At 36.8% G+C, this 17474-nt stretch overlaps 1 protein-coding gene across 1 annotated transcript in view; it reads right to left on the reverse strand.

Annotated features, from left to right (window-relative positions):
- LOC141332155 (dynein axonemal heavy chain 2-like) overlaps nucleotides 1-17474 on the reverse strand; it is a 326684-nt gene that overhangs the window by 185092 nt on the left and 124118 nt on the right. Inside the window, exons 45-57 of the mRNA XM_073837257.1 lie at nucleotides 17297-17455; nucleotides 15971-16123; nucleotides 15466-15557; nucleotides 14622-14820; nucleotides 12802-13026; nucleotides 12602-12706; nucleotides 10370-10558; nucleotides 9874-9959; nucleotides 9663-9793; nucleotides 7815-7964; nucleotides 6685-6852; nucleotides 2029-2189; nucleotides 1794-1933 (exon numbers count right to left, since the gene is read on the reverse strand). Of these exons, the coding sequence (XP_073693358.1) occupies nucleotides 1794-1933; nucleotides 2029-2189; nucleotides 6685-6852; nucleotides 7815-7964; nucleotides 9663-9793; nucleotides 9874-9959; nucleotides 10370-10558; nucleotides 12602-12706; nucleotides 12802-13026; nucleotides 14622-14820; nucleotides 15466-15557; nucleotides 15971-16123; nucleotides 17297-17455 (1958 nt within the window). The remainder of the gene's footprint in view (nucleotides 1-1793; nucleotides 1934-2028; nucleotides 2190-6684; nucleotides 6853-7814; nucleotides 7965-9662; nucleotides 9794-9873; nucleotides 9960-10369; nucleotides 10559-12601; nucleotides 12707-12801; nucleotides 13027-14621; nucleotides 14821-15465; nucleotides 15558-15970; nucleotides 16124-17296; nucleotides 17456-17474) is intronic.

Below are 17474 nucleotides of genomic sequence, written 5' to 3' on the forward strand. Positions count from 1 at the left end.
TGTATTAAAAACTCTTTTCTTTTATTGGTCGGATGAAATATGGTAATTTTTTGAGATAGGAATTTTGGGTTTTCATGAGCTGTATGCCAAAATCCTCAATATTAAAACAATAAAAGGCTAGAACTACTTTCAAATGTGTGTAATGAATCTAAAATATATGAAAGTCTAATGTTTATCAGTACATTACAGAAAATAATGAACTTTATCACAATATGCTAATTTTTGAGAAGGACCTGTATTATACTAGCTTACAAGACAGCAGGAAAACCATTGCCCTCAGGTTTAACTTGTCATTCCACTAGAGCCATCTCATCATCTTGGGCGGCTTTTAGAGGAGTTTCCTTGGCGGACATCTGCACTGCCGCTACATGGGTTTCTCCGTGCACGTTTGCCAGGTTTTATAAGGTTAACGTCGCTGCTCATCATGCCGTGTGCTCGGCGGTTCATCTGGAGCAGCCATAAATTTTGCATCATGTGGGTAGCATTCCTCATGACTATGTTGGTATGTGTCATCCAAAGTATTCATACTGCCTCTGGCGGTCAGTTGGAATGAAACAGAACGCTAGTTACGCATGTAACTGTAGTTCTGTGAATTCCGGATGACCACCAGAGTTCTTCGTCACTCGGAATGCGCGAGAAAGGCGTACCGAGGCGGAGTGCTGAGTTACTGTGGTTTATAATTCCCAGAGCTCAGCATACGTCACTACGTGACTTTGTTGGTATAATCTCTCGACCTATCTGGCTGGCGCTGCGATAATCCAAAGTATTCATACTGCCTCTGGCGGTCATCCGGAATTCACAGAACCACAGTTACATGCGTAACTAGCGTTCATGACAGTTAGGGTATGTTGAAAAACTCCCATCTCATTTTCTTCTCCAACTTCAAAATCGCCCTACATCTTTGTTTTACCTTTTTTTGTAAAGGCGTTTGACCTTCTTTGCACGATTTCTTTATAAACACTGGGTCGGTACCTTTGCAGCAACGTAGAATGATTTTGAAGTTGGAGGAGAAAATGAGATGGGAGTTTTTCAACCTACCCTAACTGTCTTGAACCAGAGTAAACAGTTCACACAGAGCTAGACAAGATGAAAATTTGAGGTTTAAAAAGTATATAAATTGTCAAGAAAATAAACAATCGTTTCGCTAGATAAGACCCTGCATTTAAACTGCATTTTGGAAGTTCAAACATGGGGACACCATAGAAGTCCACTATATGGACAGAAATCCTCAAATCCTCAAAAAAAAAAAAAAACTTTTTCTTTATGAATAAAGAAAGAAAGACATGAACTTCTTGGATGACAAGGGGGTGAGTAAATTATATTGTAAATTTATGCAATCATAGTGAATGTCACATTAAAAAACAGTAGCTGATCACATGCCTAATTAAATAAAATTATTAAATTAATTCAGTGTGAATATACAACAATAATAACGTTATTATTTAAATTATAAAATTAAATCAATAAAGAAATAAATTACTATTTTATAAATTACTACACTTGTACTGTAAAATAAAATATAAACAATATTAATAATATTTTTTTATAGAACAACAGTAAAATTAAGCAGCAATTTATTTCATTAGATATATGCAATTCTAATGAATTATACAGAACATTCACATCCCATACAATTTAATTGACAATGTTTGCAATTTATAAGCGATATAAATATTTTATTCCATTTGCACTGTTGTTTATTTCATTTCTTATTGTATGCAGCTTTGCAAATTCTTAGCAATATCAATGCAGTTTTTGTCATACAAATAAAACATGCTAAAACGAAACTGCACCTGAATGGATCTCCTACAGGGCTCATGCACAGCACAATGTGCAGGTTGTTTCGGACGCGCTCTATCAGGTAGTTAAACATGGCGTCTGACGTCTCCAGGATATTGTCCTTCCTGGCCGAGTCTGACAGAGCATTCTGAATCTACACAAAGAAAACATGTTAAAAACCAGCTCTCATTGTCACTTAGAAGACAAACCTACAGTCACACGCATTAAAAATGTATACAAACAACACACCTCATCGAGCTCGTCTGCTTTATAGAGATTGGGCACTTCCCCTGAGCTCAGGATGTTGTTAATGTCTTCAAGGAAGGACTCGTCCACAATCTGTGTGTCATTAAACAGGAACACTGTGGGCTTGTTTTCCACTCCTGTCAGCCGATAGAGCTTTTTAATATCTGTATGGGGACAAGAAATATGTCAAATATTCCATTGAGGCCACACTAAACTGTGCTGTGAAGGCTACAATGTGCATAACATAATAGATCCTTTGGTCCTGAGCACTAGGGCAAGAGGCGTTATTCCTCAGTATTTGGAAACATTTACTACAACATGCCACAGGACAAAATATCAAAGCCTTTGGTATATATCAAAAGAGCTTTATATTCGGATCTGAAATTGAAAGTATAACTCAGCCAACTGCCTGACATTAGTTGGTCTTGAAATACAATTTAACATGGCTGAATGTTCAAATAACTCTTTAAACAAGCAGCTAAATGGCTTTCGATGCTGGTTTGTTGGCATCTCCACTTGGCTACTTAACATTTCCTTGGTCAAGTAGCTGAATTTTGAGAGCTTAATGAGACATTAAGCATATGAAGTAGGTCAAATATGAGATGTTTTAAGAGGCAAACACATTCATGTTTCGATTCTCAGAAATGACACATAATGATTATATGTACATCTTCAATGCACTGTACGGAGTCAAAGTTTACACCCCCTTTCAAAATGTTAATTATTTTACTGAAATAAGAGGGATCATACAAAATGCATGTTATTGTTTATTTAGTACTGACCTGAACAAGATATTTCATGTAAAAGATGTTTACATATAGTCCACAAGAGAAAATGTTGTTGTTGCCTGAATTGAACCCTCTCCAACAATTACTGTATGATTTCTAGATTCATCTTCTCACACTGAGGACAACTGAGGGACTCATATGCAACTACTGCAGAAGTTTAAAATGCTCACTGATGCTTCAGAAGGAAAAATGATGCATTAAGAGCCGGCGGGTGAAACGTTTTGAATTTGAAGATCAGGGTAAATTTTGCTTACTTTGTCTTCTGGGAAACATGTAACTATCTCCTGAAGCCTCTGAAGGGCAGTACTAAACAAATATGATATTAAGGCAAAATAAGAAAAATGTACACATCTCCATTCTGTTCAAAAGTTTTCACTTCCCGGCTCTTTATCCATTGTTTTTCCTTCTGGAGCATCAGTGAGCATTTGAACCTTCTGTAATAGTTGCATATGAGTCCCTCAGTTGCCCTCAGTGTGAGAAGATGTATCTCAAAATCATACAGTCAATGTTGGAATGGGTTCAAATTAGTGGTGGGCATAGATTAATTTTTTTTAATCTAGATTAATCTCACTGTAATCTTGGAATTAATCTAGATTAAAATGGCTAATTTTAATTCTGCCGAAGGCATTCAGAATATGTGTGCTACCCAAATGACTAAAAGTAAGTCTTAGAGAACGGGTTTCTCAAGCCAGGTGGGGCATTAGACCAGGGACTCCTGTTTCCAAAATGCATCACAAACTGCTTGACAATTGCATTTACAACACAATTAACTATCCAAACTTGTTCAAACTATTCCTACACTGCATGTACTTCTGCGTAAAAGGCTTCGCGACGTGCGCGTTGGAGTTAAAAAACACAGACGTGCACGGGCATGGATATCTGCGTGCATAGTCTTCGGTTAAACTGCGTTGCTTTTAGAAGCGTCAATTCAGTTGTTGCATATAGTTTAATGTCTTTATTTCGGGATTATCAAAGTAAATTATAACTCAAATTTGAGATTTTACTGGGGCACAGCACATTTTCACTGGGGCACAAATATGATATTTCTAAAAGCAATGCTTTTTTTGATATTTCTAAAAGCAACGCTTCTAAAAGCAACGCAGTTTAACCGAAGACTATGCACGCAGATATCCATGCCCGTGCACGTCTGTGTTTTTTAACTCCAACACGCACGTCGCACAGCCTTTTGCGCAGAAGTACATGCAGTGTAGGAATAGTTTGAACAAGTTTATTTTGCCTTAATATCATATCTGGTTGAGATCGACCGATATATCGATTTACCGATATTTTTCCCGATATTTAAGCATTTTACCATAATCGGTTATCGGTTTTGCAATATCGGGTTCACCGATAAATGCCGCCATCTTGTGGGCGTTTTGAGAATTACGCGCATGATCGCCATTGCAGCACGGCGTTTGAGGGGAAACAACAACTGCTTGCACAGGTAAAGTATATTTACTTGCTTTGCTATATTTAATAAACTTTATTTAACATAACAGCTATTAATGCACAAATTAGATGTGTTACTATAAATGACTGATATGTAGTTTATGCAGCTTGGCTCTAAGGAATAAAGACGAACTCACAAAGTCACGCAAGATAATCCGTCAAATCCTGTCACAATAAAGACGTAACTTTTCCATGAATTAAATAATATACAGCCATGAATGGAGCCCTGCACAGGCCTTAAATCTAAGCCCTAGCCCGGCCCTGGCCCCAGACGCACAGGCTGTTGCCCTGCCCTTGTCCAACAGCTTATCAATATTTTTGGGCCGAGTCCGAACCGAAGCCCGTCTTTTTTCCGCCAAACAGCTTATACTGTTACAGCCATTAAACTAGACCAGATTTGTTTTTGATAGAAAGTTTATGTTTTTTTCGTTTCGTTTTTTTATCAGAATAATTTAGAGAAATGTTTGGAGTTTTTTTGTTGTTTTTTAAATGTAAGTTTTAGTTTTTTAAGTGACATCGATATCCAAGCGGTATGTGGTCCACAGTGAGTTTACTCAATTTAACATATCAAATCAACACTTGACTAATCTACAATACAATCCACAGATATAAAACAAGCATCAATATATCACAGTGTTAGATTTAAAGTTTATTATCACCATCTCAGAAAAAAGGCATTTTGATAGAAATTCAAAAATAGAGAGCAGGGCAGACAGCTCTGCTGCGCAAAACCGGAACATGCAAAGTCCCAGTGGTAAAGTAAATGAATAATGAACAAATATATAAAGAATAAATAATAATATAGAAAACTTCAAAAACACAACTTTACCACATGGCTGGAAATCTCTATGCGGCGCAGAGTATGTGAGCGGAGTGGAGCAGCAACAATTTCCCCTCCGCGATTGCGTGTGAATAAGTGCTGTACCTGTTTAAATCATGCTTTCACCTGAAAATATTCAGTATCTAGAAGGAACAAACCAATTCTTTGTGAACTATAATTTACCGCTTACTTGCCTGAATTAAATAAAGTCACTATTGAGCGTCTATATGCTCATCATTCGCCTCGTGAAGTGGCTTCCATTTTGCTGTTCACTCACGGGGTTGATGCTCATGAAATGCTCCAGCACAACAACCGCATATAACTTTTAACAAGATTTACTGAAACACCCCGAATTATATTAACATTTACTATATAAACATCATTCCACTAATAAACATTTTCTAAATAAATATAACTAAGAAATTGAATGCGCTTTGTCAGCACACATTTCATAATCTAGAACGACAAAAACGTTTTTTTTTCTTCAAAAACGTAATTGTGATATAACATAGGCTATCAGAAATTCAATAAAAACTATGTTTTGTTTGATATATTTCAATATTTCAGAATATTACTCAGTAAATTAACATTATACAGCAAATTATTCTTCACTCTTTAGCCTATAAACAGCTTTATAAACCTAATAAAACTGTAGTTTAAAATGAGGCTACATTTCTGCAAAGTTGATGACTCCTGTGCTTGAAGACAGACATTCTACATTTATTTTGCTTATTGGTAATGTTAGTGTTGCTGCTCATGCTTTTCATAAAATATTTTTATTGTTGTAATATGAATATTAAATTTAACATGAAAGACTGCTAACATTCAACACTTTTTTTTTAAGATGACCAAAATAAAAAATAGACAGCAAAGTGAAGTATGGACTTACTTCACTCACTTGAAGATTTTATTTTTGAACATAAACACTTAAGTAACAGTGCACTTCTTGTATTTTTTGCACTTTCAGACCCCTCTATTTATTGGTGTATAAATAAGAGTTTTGATTTGTATGCAAGGAGGGAGTGATTGTTATAAATAAAACAGCTTGTTCAGTTAAGTGGTGTTGTAATCATTGTGTCAAAAACAGAAGTATAATAGTAAATAAATATCGGTTATGAATATCGGTTATCTGGCACATAAACATGCAAATGATTGGTATCGGTATCGGGAATAAAAAATCAATATCGGTCGATCACTAATATCTGGGGCATATTTGTATCATATTTGTCTACCACTAGTTCAAATACACAAAAATGCTGGAAAACCAAAGAATTTGTGGGACCAGATATATTTTTCTGAAGAACAGCAGGCAGTTGAACTGTTTAGGATAAACAAGGAACTCATGAACAACTATCACTGAACAAAAAAAAAAAAAACACAGCTGTGGATCATTCTGGTAACAACACAGTATTAAGAATCAAGAGAGTGTGTAAACTTTCGAACAGTTTTATGCAAAATATCTTATTCAGGTCAGTACTAAATAAACAATAACATGCATTTTGTATGATCCCTCTTATTTTAGTAAAATAATTAACATTTTGCAGATTCTGAAAGGGGAGTGTAAACTTTTGACCTCAACTGTAAACTGTGTGCAGAACTCACCCTCTCTGAATTCCTGTTTGCGGTACTGTTTGGTGACCTCCACCTGAAAGACCGTAAACTTGCAGATGTAGGCGGCAAGTCTGGTTAAACTCTGCCTGCCTGAGCCACCGATACCAACCAGCAACATGTTCCCACGGAGCTGACTGATCACACGCACCAATCGCGTTACTGAGGGGGCAGAAAGAGGGCGCTGTTTGCATCATAAGAATCATAATAATCAGTTCATTTAGTTGCATGAATCATGTGTGTCATTTGGTCAATGCAACATTTACAAACACAAAGTAAAACACATTAAAATGTCAATGCATACAAACACACAGGCACACACCGTTCCTGCAGGAGGCCAAACAAACAACCGATCACAATGGAAACTAATTGGCACAAAACCATAATTAGTTATGAACACGTAGGCATATAAACATACACGTTATGCTTGCTAATTTCGTAATCAATCAGCTATGCGCAGCGGCATGTCATTGAACTGAGTGTTTGTGACGTGAGACGCATTCACCGAGCTGAATGTGAGACTGCTTTAATGTCACAGTGAGGTGTGTGCGTGACAGGATGCATATAAAGCATTCTTATATGCGCCTTTGACAGTAAATGCCTGCGTGCGGGTGAGTGACATATAGGCTGGGGAACCGGCCGCCTAATTATTCTCCCTGCTGAGGGGTTTGTAATGCGGTTGCGTTCTTCTTTGTGGGAATGAAAAGGGTAATTATTCATGTTCATGGGGGATCTGAGGGCTGAAGTGCGTGTGATTTTGAAGAAAGTTATATTTGTGCGAGCACTGAATGAGCAACTGAGGAGATCGGTCACTGAATTATGGCACTCGAGAGTGCACACTGAATCATGGGCATTGTGATGTGGGCATAAGCAAATGCTGAGAGCTGTAATATAACTATCATGAATACTGATGGCTTCAATAGAACACAACTAGTAGAATTTTTATTTTATTTTGTTTCTGTCATCATTCAATGGCTCCTTGATAAGCTATAGAGACAAAAGCAACTGTGCACAATGGTGACAGCTCACAGATTTCCTGTTGTAAGCTCAAGCTTGCAACCCTTTAGCCCAGATCTTGAACCACTATGCTAAACTACTACATTCACTCTGACTGTGACTCTTACCATGCTCTATAGCATCTCTGAAGAGCACCAGGCTCATGGGCACCACACCAGGCGTGAGGTTATAATCCTCCAGCTGGTTCTCCATATGAATCTTAAGAGCTTTAAAGTCCAACAGGTCCTCATACACATGTGGCTCCCTCAGGAAGTCACCTACAATAAAAACACATACAAAGTAAATAATCAATTTTTTATGAAATAAAAATGAAAATAAATAATTTTACAAATTATCTACCAATTTACCAGAGTGTATGGTAAAGAGCATTTCCTAACTGCTTTTATCTAGTAATAAGTAGGCCAGTGGATTAAGTTAGAAGTTAAAAATATCTTAAATATTTTTAACAATTTAGACTTATTTCTTAGAATTGTGTGAAATAAACTCGCAATTGCGAGTTATAAAAGTTCTAAAAAAAAAAAAAAAATCACAATTCTGACATTTTTCTGCAAATGCGAGTTTAATTCTAACTTTATTGCGAGTTATCACACAATACTGAGAAAAATTCAAGAGTACTTTATACTCAGATTTGCAAGTTTGTCTCGCAAGTCTGGCTTTATCACTCGCAATTGTGAGTTATCTCACAATTCTGACTTTATTTCTCAGAATTGCGACTTTATAACTTGTAATTGCAAGTTTATGTCACAAAATACTGAGGAAAAAAGTCAGATTTGTGGGTTTATATCTTGCAATACTGACTTTATTTCTCAGAACTACGAGTTTATTTCTCAGAATTGGCAGTTTATATTTCACAATTCTGACTTTATAACTTGCAATTTTGAGTTTATATCATGCACTTCTCAGATTTGCAAGCTTGTCTCGCAAGTCTGACTTTATAACTCGCAATTGCAAGTTATCACACAATTCTGACTTTATTTCCCAGAATTTTGACGTTATTTCTCAAAATTGTGACATAGTTGTCTCACAATTCTGACTTCATAACTCGCAACTGCAAGTTTACATCACACAATTAAGAAAAATGGCAGATTTGCGAGTTTATACCTTGCAATTATGACTTTATTTCTCAGAATTGTGGCAGTTTATGTCTCGCAATTCTGACTTCATAACTTCGCAATTGTGAGTTTATATCACACAATTCTGAGAAAAATGTCAGATATTTCTCGCAATTTATATATCAGAATTGCCAGTTTGTCTCGCAAGTCTGACTTTAGAATTTGCCATTGCTAGTTTATATCACAATTCTGAGAAAAATGTCAGATGTGCGAGTTCATATCTTGCAATTTTGACTTTATTTCTCAGAATTGTGGCAGTTTATGTCTCGCAATTCTGACTTCATAACTTCGCAATTGTGAGTTTATATCACACAATTCTGAGAAAAATGTCAGATATTTCTCGCAATTTATATATCAGAATTGCCAGTTTGTCTCGCAAGTCTGACTTTAGAATTTGCCATTGCTAGTTTATATCACAATTCTGAGAAAAATGTCAGATGTGCGAGTTCATATCTTGCAATTTTGACTTTATTTCTCAGAATTGCAAGTTTACGTCTCACAAGTCTGACTTTAAAACTTGCAGTTGCGAGATTGTATCACAAAATTCTGAAAATAATGTCTGATTTGCGAGTTTATCTTGCAATTCTGACTTTATAACTCGCAATCACAAGTTTATATCTCACAATTCAGAGAAAAAAAGTCCAAATTGGGAATTTGTCTCATGCAACTCAGAGAAAAAAATGTCAGAATTGTGAGATAAATAGTCGCAATTGCTTTTTTTTTTTTTTTTTTTTTTGAGTGGTGTACACAGGCTTCTATACATAAGAGACCTCAAAGTTTATTTAAAAAATCTTCAGGTCATTCATCCAGTGAAACACAAAATGGCAGTGTGTGTGTGTGTACCAAACAGAGGGGGCTGTTTGTTGGGGCAAATTGTGTGGTAGGGGACATCGAAATGAGAAGCCAGTTTTTCTGATAGAAGTCCAACAAATGTCTCCATGTCTGCATGATCCACCAATCGATCAGAGAAGACCCTGAAACACACACACACAACTTTATTAATTTCTTTTTCTAAAACAAGTATCTGTATGTGCTGGCCTGTGCCTGTTTGTACCTGAAGCACTCATGAATCCAGAGACGGGTGATGCTCTGTTTGGTGTCGTGGAAGTCTTTGTGTGCTCGCAATAAACCCTGGAACACCTGGATTGGAGGACATATTGAACATGCACACAAAGCCTTCAGTCTAATTTTTTGTTAGGTATAAAAAAATAGATTTTTTTTTTTTGTCTGATCAAGTTCAAAAGAAATGCTTTAAGTGTCCTTGCAGTCTCAGATGTTTTCAAATCGTATTCTGAAAAGGGGTTATTTTGTACGACCATGTACGTGTCTCCGATTAAAAGTAAGAGTCTTTTCTGGTCAGTCACTCTTTTTCTGTATCTCGGGCATGTGGTGTTGAAGTGGCAAAGTGGACTGATATGTTTTGTTTCATCTTTCTGGAATCAATCAGTCTGAATCAAAGTGATATTATGCTCACACTGGGTGTACCTAAACCACAATCTGCTCCTTTTCCAGATGAGAGACAATCACACATGATGCATGATGTTAAGTACCTTGGAGATGTCTCTGAGGTTGAAGAGATAATGTATTTTTGCAGGAGTGGGTAAAAAGCGGGCGGTGATGGCGTGGTAGAGCTCCAGGGTGGCCTGAGTCAGTACCCCCCCAATGGGCTTCACCTCCTCCTCAAACTCCTGCAGCTTCTGACTGATCATAGTGCCATAGATGCGCTTTATTTGAGACTCCTGGAGAGAATAGAAGAGGAGAGGGCGGATAAAACAGAAGATAAATAGAGCAGATAAGACAAAAGAGGAAAGCTGATTGGCGAGTTTGGTGCACAGAAACAGAGCAATGTAAAATACATTTAGATTAAACCATTATCTGAGAAAAGAGAGCACTTCACTTAAAAGGTTTAGACATTATTGTATATAACACTGCATTAGGTTCAAATGGGTAGTGGGCGAGATTTTCAGTGAATGACTCAAATTTTAGTCTGCTCTTTGCACACAGCTATCATACGACTTCATAAGGTTGGGAATATAGCACAAGATATTTGGACCACTTTTATGGTGCTTTTATGATGCAGTGCTTTTATGTGCTTTTTGGAGCTTGACAGTCACAATCATCATCCTCTCATCCCTCATGCATCTCATCCCTTTTGTTTTCCACAGAAGACAGACCGAACATACGGGTGAGTAAATGATGACAGATATTTCATTTTCGGGTGAACATACTGCTTCAAATATAACAGTATCTCTTTCATGTATTATATACACCACTGCTCAAAATTTTGGAATCAGTAAGATTTTTTATGTTTTTTAAAGAAGTTTCTTATGCTCATCAAGGCTGTTCAAAAACACAGAAATTTTTTTTTAATATTGTGATATATTATTACGATGTAAAACAATGTTTTCCCATAATAATATACATTAAAATTTAATTTATATCTGTAATTAAAGTTGAATTTTCAGAATCATTACTCCAGTCTTCAGTGTCACATGATCCTGCTGGAAACAGTTGTGCTGCTTAATATTCTTTTGGACCCTGTGATACTTTTTTTAGGATTCTTTGATCAATAAAAGGTTTAAAAAGATCACCAATGATGTGTTAAATTAATAAAAACTGATAGCATAGGTTTACATTGTTAGAAACTATTTATATTTTGAATAAATGCTGTTTTTTTTCTTTTTTAGTTCTTTGTCAACAGCCGCCTTTGCACTATAAAGCTGTTACATGCTGTGCACCAATGATAAAGCGTTGCAGTCATATTTCCATCACAATTCCATCAATTTACACCTAGTTTAAAGGGATAGTTCACCCAAAAATGATAATTTGATGTTTATTTGCTTACCCCCAGGGCATCCAAGATGTCGGTGACTTTGTTTCCTCAGCAGAACACAAACGAAGATTTTTAACAAAAACCGGTGCAGACTGTCAGTCAAATAATGGCAGTCAATGGTTACCAAATCTTTAGAGAAAAGAAAAACATACACAGAAAAATCCAAATTACACCCTGCGGCTCGTGACGATACACTGATGTCCTAAGACATGAAACGATCGTTTTTTGTGAGAAATCGAAGAGTATTTATATAATTTTTTACCTCTGATACACAGCCACGTCCATCTCTCCTGAGCACGAGTTTAGCTTTCGGCTCGTTACACGTGAACGCGCTCTGGCGTAGTATACGCAAACGCCGGAAGCTATCTGTCGCGTGTATACGACACTCATTGTTTACACAGTGCACACAGACTGTGGGTATAGCGGCTATTCAAAATGGTAATTACTTGCGCTTATCCTGATTGTTCAAACTGATTTAAAGCTAAAAGATTACATTTGCTTACGCAAACTCATCCGGGACTTTTAACCGTTTTCCCCTAACGGCGTTTGCGTATACTACGTCAGAGCGCGTACACATGTCACGAGCCGGATGCAAAGCTCGTGCTCAGGACAGTTGGACGTGGCTGTGTATCAAAGGTAAAAAATTATATAAATACTGTTCAGTTTCTCACAAAAACCGATCGTTTCATGTCTTAGGACATCAGTGTATCGTCACGAGCCGCAGGGTGTAATTTGGATTTGTCTGTGCATGTTTTTGTTTACTTTTAAAGGTTTGGTGCCCATCCACCTCTGTTATTTGGTTTTTGCACTGTTTTTTGTTAAAAATCTTCGTTTGTGTTCTGCTGAGGAAACAAAGTCACCTACATCTTGGATGCCCTGGGGGTAAGCAGATAAACATCAAATTTTCATTTTTGGGTGAACTATCCCTTTAAAGTCAATATCTACTCACTGTAGGAAATGTCATGTTGATAAGATTAAAGCGACTCTGCAGGCGTCCTGATATCTGAGTCCTCCCTCCACCAGGGGGCCCCATAGCAGCCAGCAGGAAAATGTCCTTTTAGATCATGACAAAGTAAGAGAAAAGATGTATTCACATGCACATCTAAAATATATGCTTATATGAATTATGAAATGCAAACACAGTCTTACTTTGATACACTTTAGGATCTGCTTCTGGCGGTCGTACCAGAAGCCATAGTCGATCCAGAGGCGGAGCAGCTCTAGAGGTGGCTGGGAGCCAAAGTCGTCTATGGCGGGCATGTTGAGATCATCCAGCAATATGACCATCTTTTTCCCTCCCACTGGAACATATACACCTTTAATCCTCTTTTCCACCCGAGACTCGATGATCTCCTGCACGTTATTAGAGCTAGTCTGTGACAAAGATAGAAAAATAATGTTATGAAGACAAGAACGTTAGCAAGTAAACCCAAAGACGCTAAAATATTCAGCGAGCGTGACTGCAGATTTGAACATTAGTGGAAAACTCTTTATTATAATAACAAATGATGATGATGATGATAGTTGGAGATTGATGATGATGGTGGTGCTCTCACCATGTGTTCTAATATTTGCTCGTCAGGTTGGGCCATCTGAGCAATGACTCAGCTCATTACAGATGTGAGAGTGGACTACTAAAATATCACTGCACACACTGATTAACCACACACACACACAGAGAAAGAAAGAGTGCTCTGAGCATCCTGGAGGTGACTAATGCTTTGAAAGAAATGAATACTTTATTCATCAAGGATGCATTCAATTAATCAGTAAAAAGTAATTATTCAAATAATTCTAAAAAAGGATCACAAAAACTGTTTTCAGTATTGATAATTAATAATAAAAAATGTTTACTGAACACCAAATCAACCTATTATAATGATTTCTGAAGGATCATGTGACACTGAATACTGGAGTAATGGCTGCTGAAAATTCAGCTTTGTCATCACAGGAATCAATTACAGACTAGAATATATTAAAACAGAACACAGTTATCTCACAATATTATTGTTTCTACAATATTGTTGGTCAAAGGAATATACGCCTGATGAGCATACATAAGGTTAAAAAAGACATATCTTACCAACCTCAAACTTTTGAAAGCAGTAACACACTGAATTTTTGTTCTCAGGAGATATTTTTATTCTAAGCACCAGAACTCATAACTATTTTAATATGTCAGTCTTTTATGCTAGGAAATATTCTTAACAAAACTTAAATGACCTATTATTCATTCATTATTACTCATTCTTTTATTCAAGCCAAATTACAGCTCACTTATTACAGAAACAGTCCCCCTGGAGATACCTGGTGATGGCTCATGAATGGCCCTTTTTAACATTTCTTCTGTCAATCTTTTAGTGCACTAAATTTTTTTTACTTATATATGACCCTGGTCCACAAAACCAGCCTTAAGTTGCATGGGTATATTTGTAGCAATAGCCAAAATGCATTGTATGGGTCAAAATGATCAATTTTATGGCAAAAAATCATTAGGATATTAAGTAAAGATCATGTTCCATGAAGATATTTTTTTTACAGTTTTTTTGTCAGTGTACAGTGATAAACCTCCAGAATTCCCTGCCTGGCACTTTACATCGTTTGTTCTTAGTTTTTTCTCATCAGTTGTGTACATTAAGGTTTTATCTTACATCTATTGTTGGTAAATCAATGTTTATTGCATTAATTCAGTATCATATGTATTACGATGATGGTGTTTACTATTTCTGTGAATTACATTGTGCACCCTCTATATATTATATTTTTATCTCTCCAGTTTGTGGAAAAGCTGTTTGTATTTTACCATATTATTTTTTACAGTAAAGTTCTGGCAACTACAGCTGCAGGTATTTTACCAGTAATGTCATAGATTTTTTTTATCACAGTGGGATTTAAAAAGAGACAAAAATAATTTACTGCTGCTGTTGAGATCAAAGTTTACCTTACTGCTACTAAAAAGCGATTCTCACCTGTGCAGACATGTTGATGGTAAGCATGGCCCATGTGACTGAATCCAGGCTCTGCAGGACACTCTGGGCCACCGACGTCTTTCCTGTCCCCACTGGACCCGTCAGAAGCACAGGGTACTGAGCGGACACTAGAGCCTTGACCAGGTAATGATAGCGCACCGTGTCCACTGTGGGGACCATGATCTTATAGAACGGAGCGCTGCAGAGAGACAGATGATAATTAAAAAGATGCCAGAAAGAAAGTTGAAAAGTGGGACGGCTAAATATGAGACATGTTTCAAAAAAGAGGGAAAAAATGAAGAGAAAAAGTAGAATACAGAGCGAAGGAGAGAGAAAGAAAGAAAGAAAGAGCAAAAATGGGTGGGAGGAAATAGAGTTGAGAGAGCAGAATGAATGAGAATACAGAGGAGGAAGAGGAGGTGAAAAGTCCTGATTGAAAGACTGAAAATTGAAAGATGTAGCGAGACATTTCAAATGAACAGAGGGATAAAAAAAAGAGTCAGGTAAGAAAAGAAAAAAAAAAAAAGAACCCCAGGATGGAAAAATGGACAGCCGACAAAGAGGGAGCAAAGAGAGCCAAGAGGACAAAGGACAATGAAGGGGAAAGAGTTGGACTGACATGACAAATGAGAGCAGGGGAAAGAAAAGAGAGACGAAGAAGGATGAAAAAGATGAGAAATATGAATAGACGGGGAATTCAGAAGTCTGGGAGGGAGCCAGGCGAGAGGCCTTTGACTGAGCCTGCAGGCGGCTGGCAGAAACCCCCGAATAGGGGGATGATGGGGGCACACAGACACGTACACACACACACACACACACACACACACACACACACACATCTCACTTGGAGGCGTAGCGCCAGCCTTTGGGCAGCTTGTCCTCAAATGACGCCCACGTTTTGTTCTTGGTGTCCACGTAGTATTCATAGATAGTGTCCTGAGGTTTAATACAAGGTGATTATTTTTCCAGTAATATATTTGTTTCTGTAGGCGAAAAGGCTTAAACGTTTGTTCTAGATGCAGAGCATCAGTACTTTTCATGTAACATTAGCATGCCTGAGCATGTGTGTGCATACATTTACATTAATTACACATACATGTTATCTATTTCGCACTGTATGTAGACTACCCCAAAAATATTTGAATACTAGATGTAATCACTTTACATGTATTTAAAGATAAAACAAGAACAATTTCATTATTATAAATATATGATTAAATAAATATACCAGTGGAAGCCTGAATGAATTGGATAAAGTCATTATTTTGCAATTCTATTTGGTGACATCAATGGCACAGAAATGACATACTTCATCTTTAAGTGTCTATACACCTTGGGCCACTGTATACCTTGTTAGGGAAAGTTCCCTCTATTTCCCGCAGGAAGTTGTCAATTTTCTTGCGTCCATCCTCATCTACGGAGGCACACACAGACCATATGAGACTGAAGATGAACCAGAGCTCCACCATACGGCCAAAGTTTTCAGAGTCTGCTGGGTTCACCTGAACATCCAGAGAGAATTACAGTATTAATTTTCTGTAAATTAGCTACAGTGGTGGCCAAAGTTATTAGAACACTAATATTTTCACTGGTTTTACATCAGCTATTTCTACCTTTTGCTGTAGTGTGTCAGTAGGAAAAATCAGTTTACATTTCCAAATATTAATTTTACCATTAATTGTAATAATCCAGTGAGATTTTTGTTTGCACAAGGAGTCTGACAACAGCCAAAGTTTTAGGCACTTGTAAAATAAGGATGCTGTCAAAAATAATCATTAATAGATCTTCTTTATCAATTAACTTTTATTAAATAAATTAAATCAACATTTTGTGTGACTATCCTTTTAAATGCTTAAATGCTTTTAAAGCATCTTGGAGACGTTTAGTCTGTCTCAGTTTGTTCTGTTTCTTTATGCCATTCCAGACAGACTGAATGATAATGAGATCAGTTCTCTGTGTGGAGCACTGGCTGTTGTCAGACTCCTTGTGCAAACAAAAATCTCACTGGATTATTGCAATGAATGGCAAAATGAATGTTTGGAAATGTAAACTGATATTTCCTACTGACACACTACAGAAAACGATAGAAATACCTGATTTAAAACCATTTTTAGCTGATAAAAATACTAATGTTCTTATAATTTTGGCCACCACTGTATATTAAAGCTAAATATTAAATAGTAAAGCTATATACTGCATTATGTTTAATGCTTTGATTAGGCCAAAACTGACACAAGACTTAAGAGTTGGAAGATCAGAAAACAAAACAATCAGTGGAACGAGTAAGGCTTTAAACTGTTCTTCAGGTTTAACTGTGGCTGCACACCCCAGATATAAACAAAAGCATGCTTTATCTAAATATGGTTTCCATGTAATAACAACTGGAAATGTGAAGCTTCGAAAAGGAAACAAAAGCACCATAAAAGTACCATAAGTCTGTTCCTCACAATATATGGATTCAGAAGACTTGGAATATAGCACATGTATGAATGTGTGAACCACTTTTAATAAACTTTTATGGTGTTTTTTGTCATTTCAGACATTGAAAACCTAGTTTGTTTAATTATATATTTAGAAAAAGAACATTTTATGTTCCATAAATGAAGGTCCGTCATATGGTCCATCTACAGTTGCAATATTGGCTATACACATCAATGAAGTGAAAGTGTTCTGACCCCGTTCTCTGGAGTGGCCAGTGAGTCGTAGAGCCTACAGAGCGATGCCACTCCATTCAGTTCAGTGATGGGCACCAGCTCCTTACAGTGAGTCTTCTTAAAAGTGAGGGTCTTGTCTATGTAGCGGTCAAACAGCTGCTTGAGATGAGCCATTTCAATCTGTGAGTGAAAAGGAAAG

This window comes from Garra rufa, chromosome 3 (assembly GCF_049309525.1).
Source record: "Garra rufa chromosome 3, GarRuf1.0, whole genome shotgun sequence".
In the NCBI taxonomy this organism is placed as follows: Eukaryota; Metazoa; Chordata; class Actinopteri; order Cypriniformes; family Cyprinidae; genus Garra; species Garra rufa.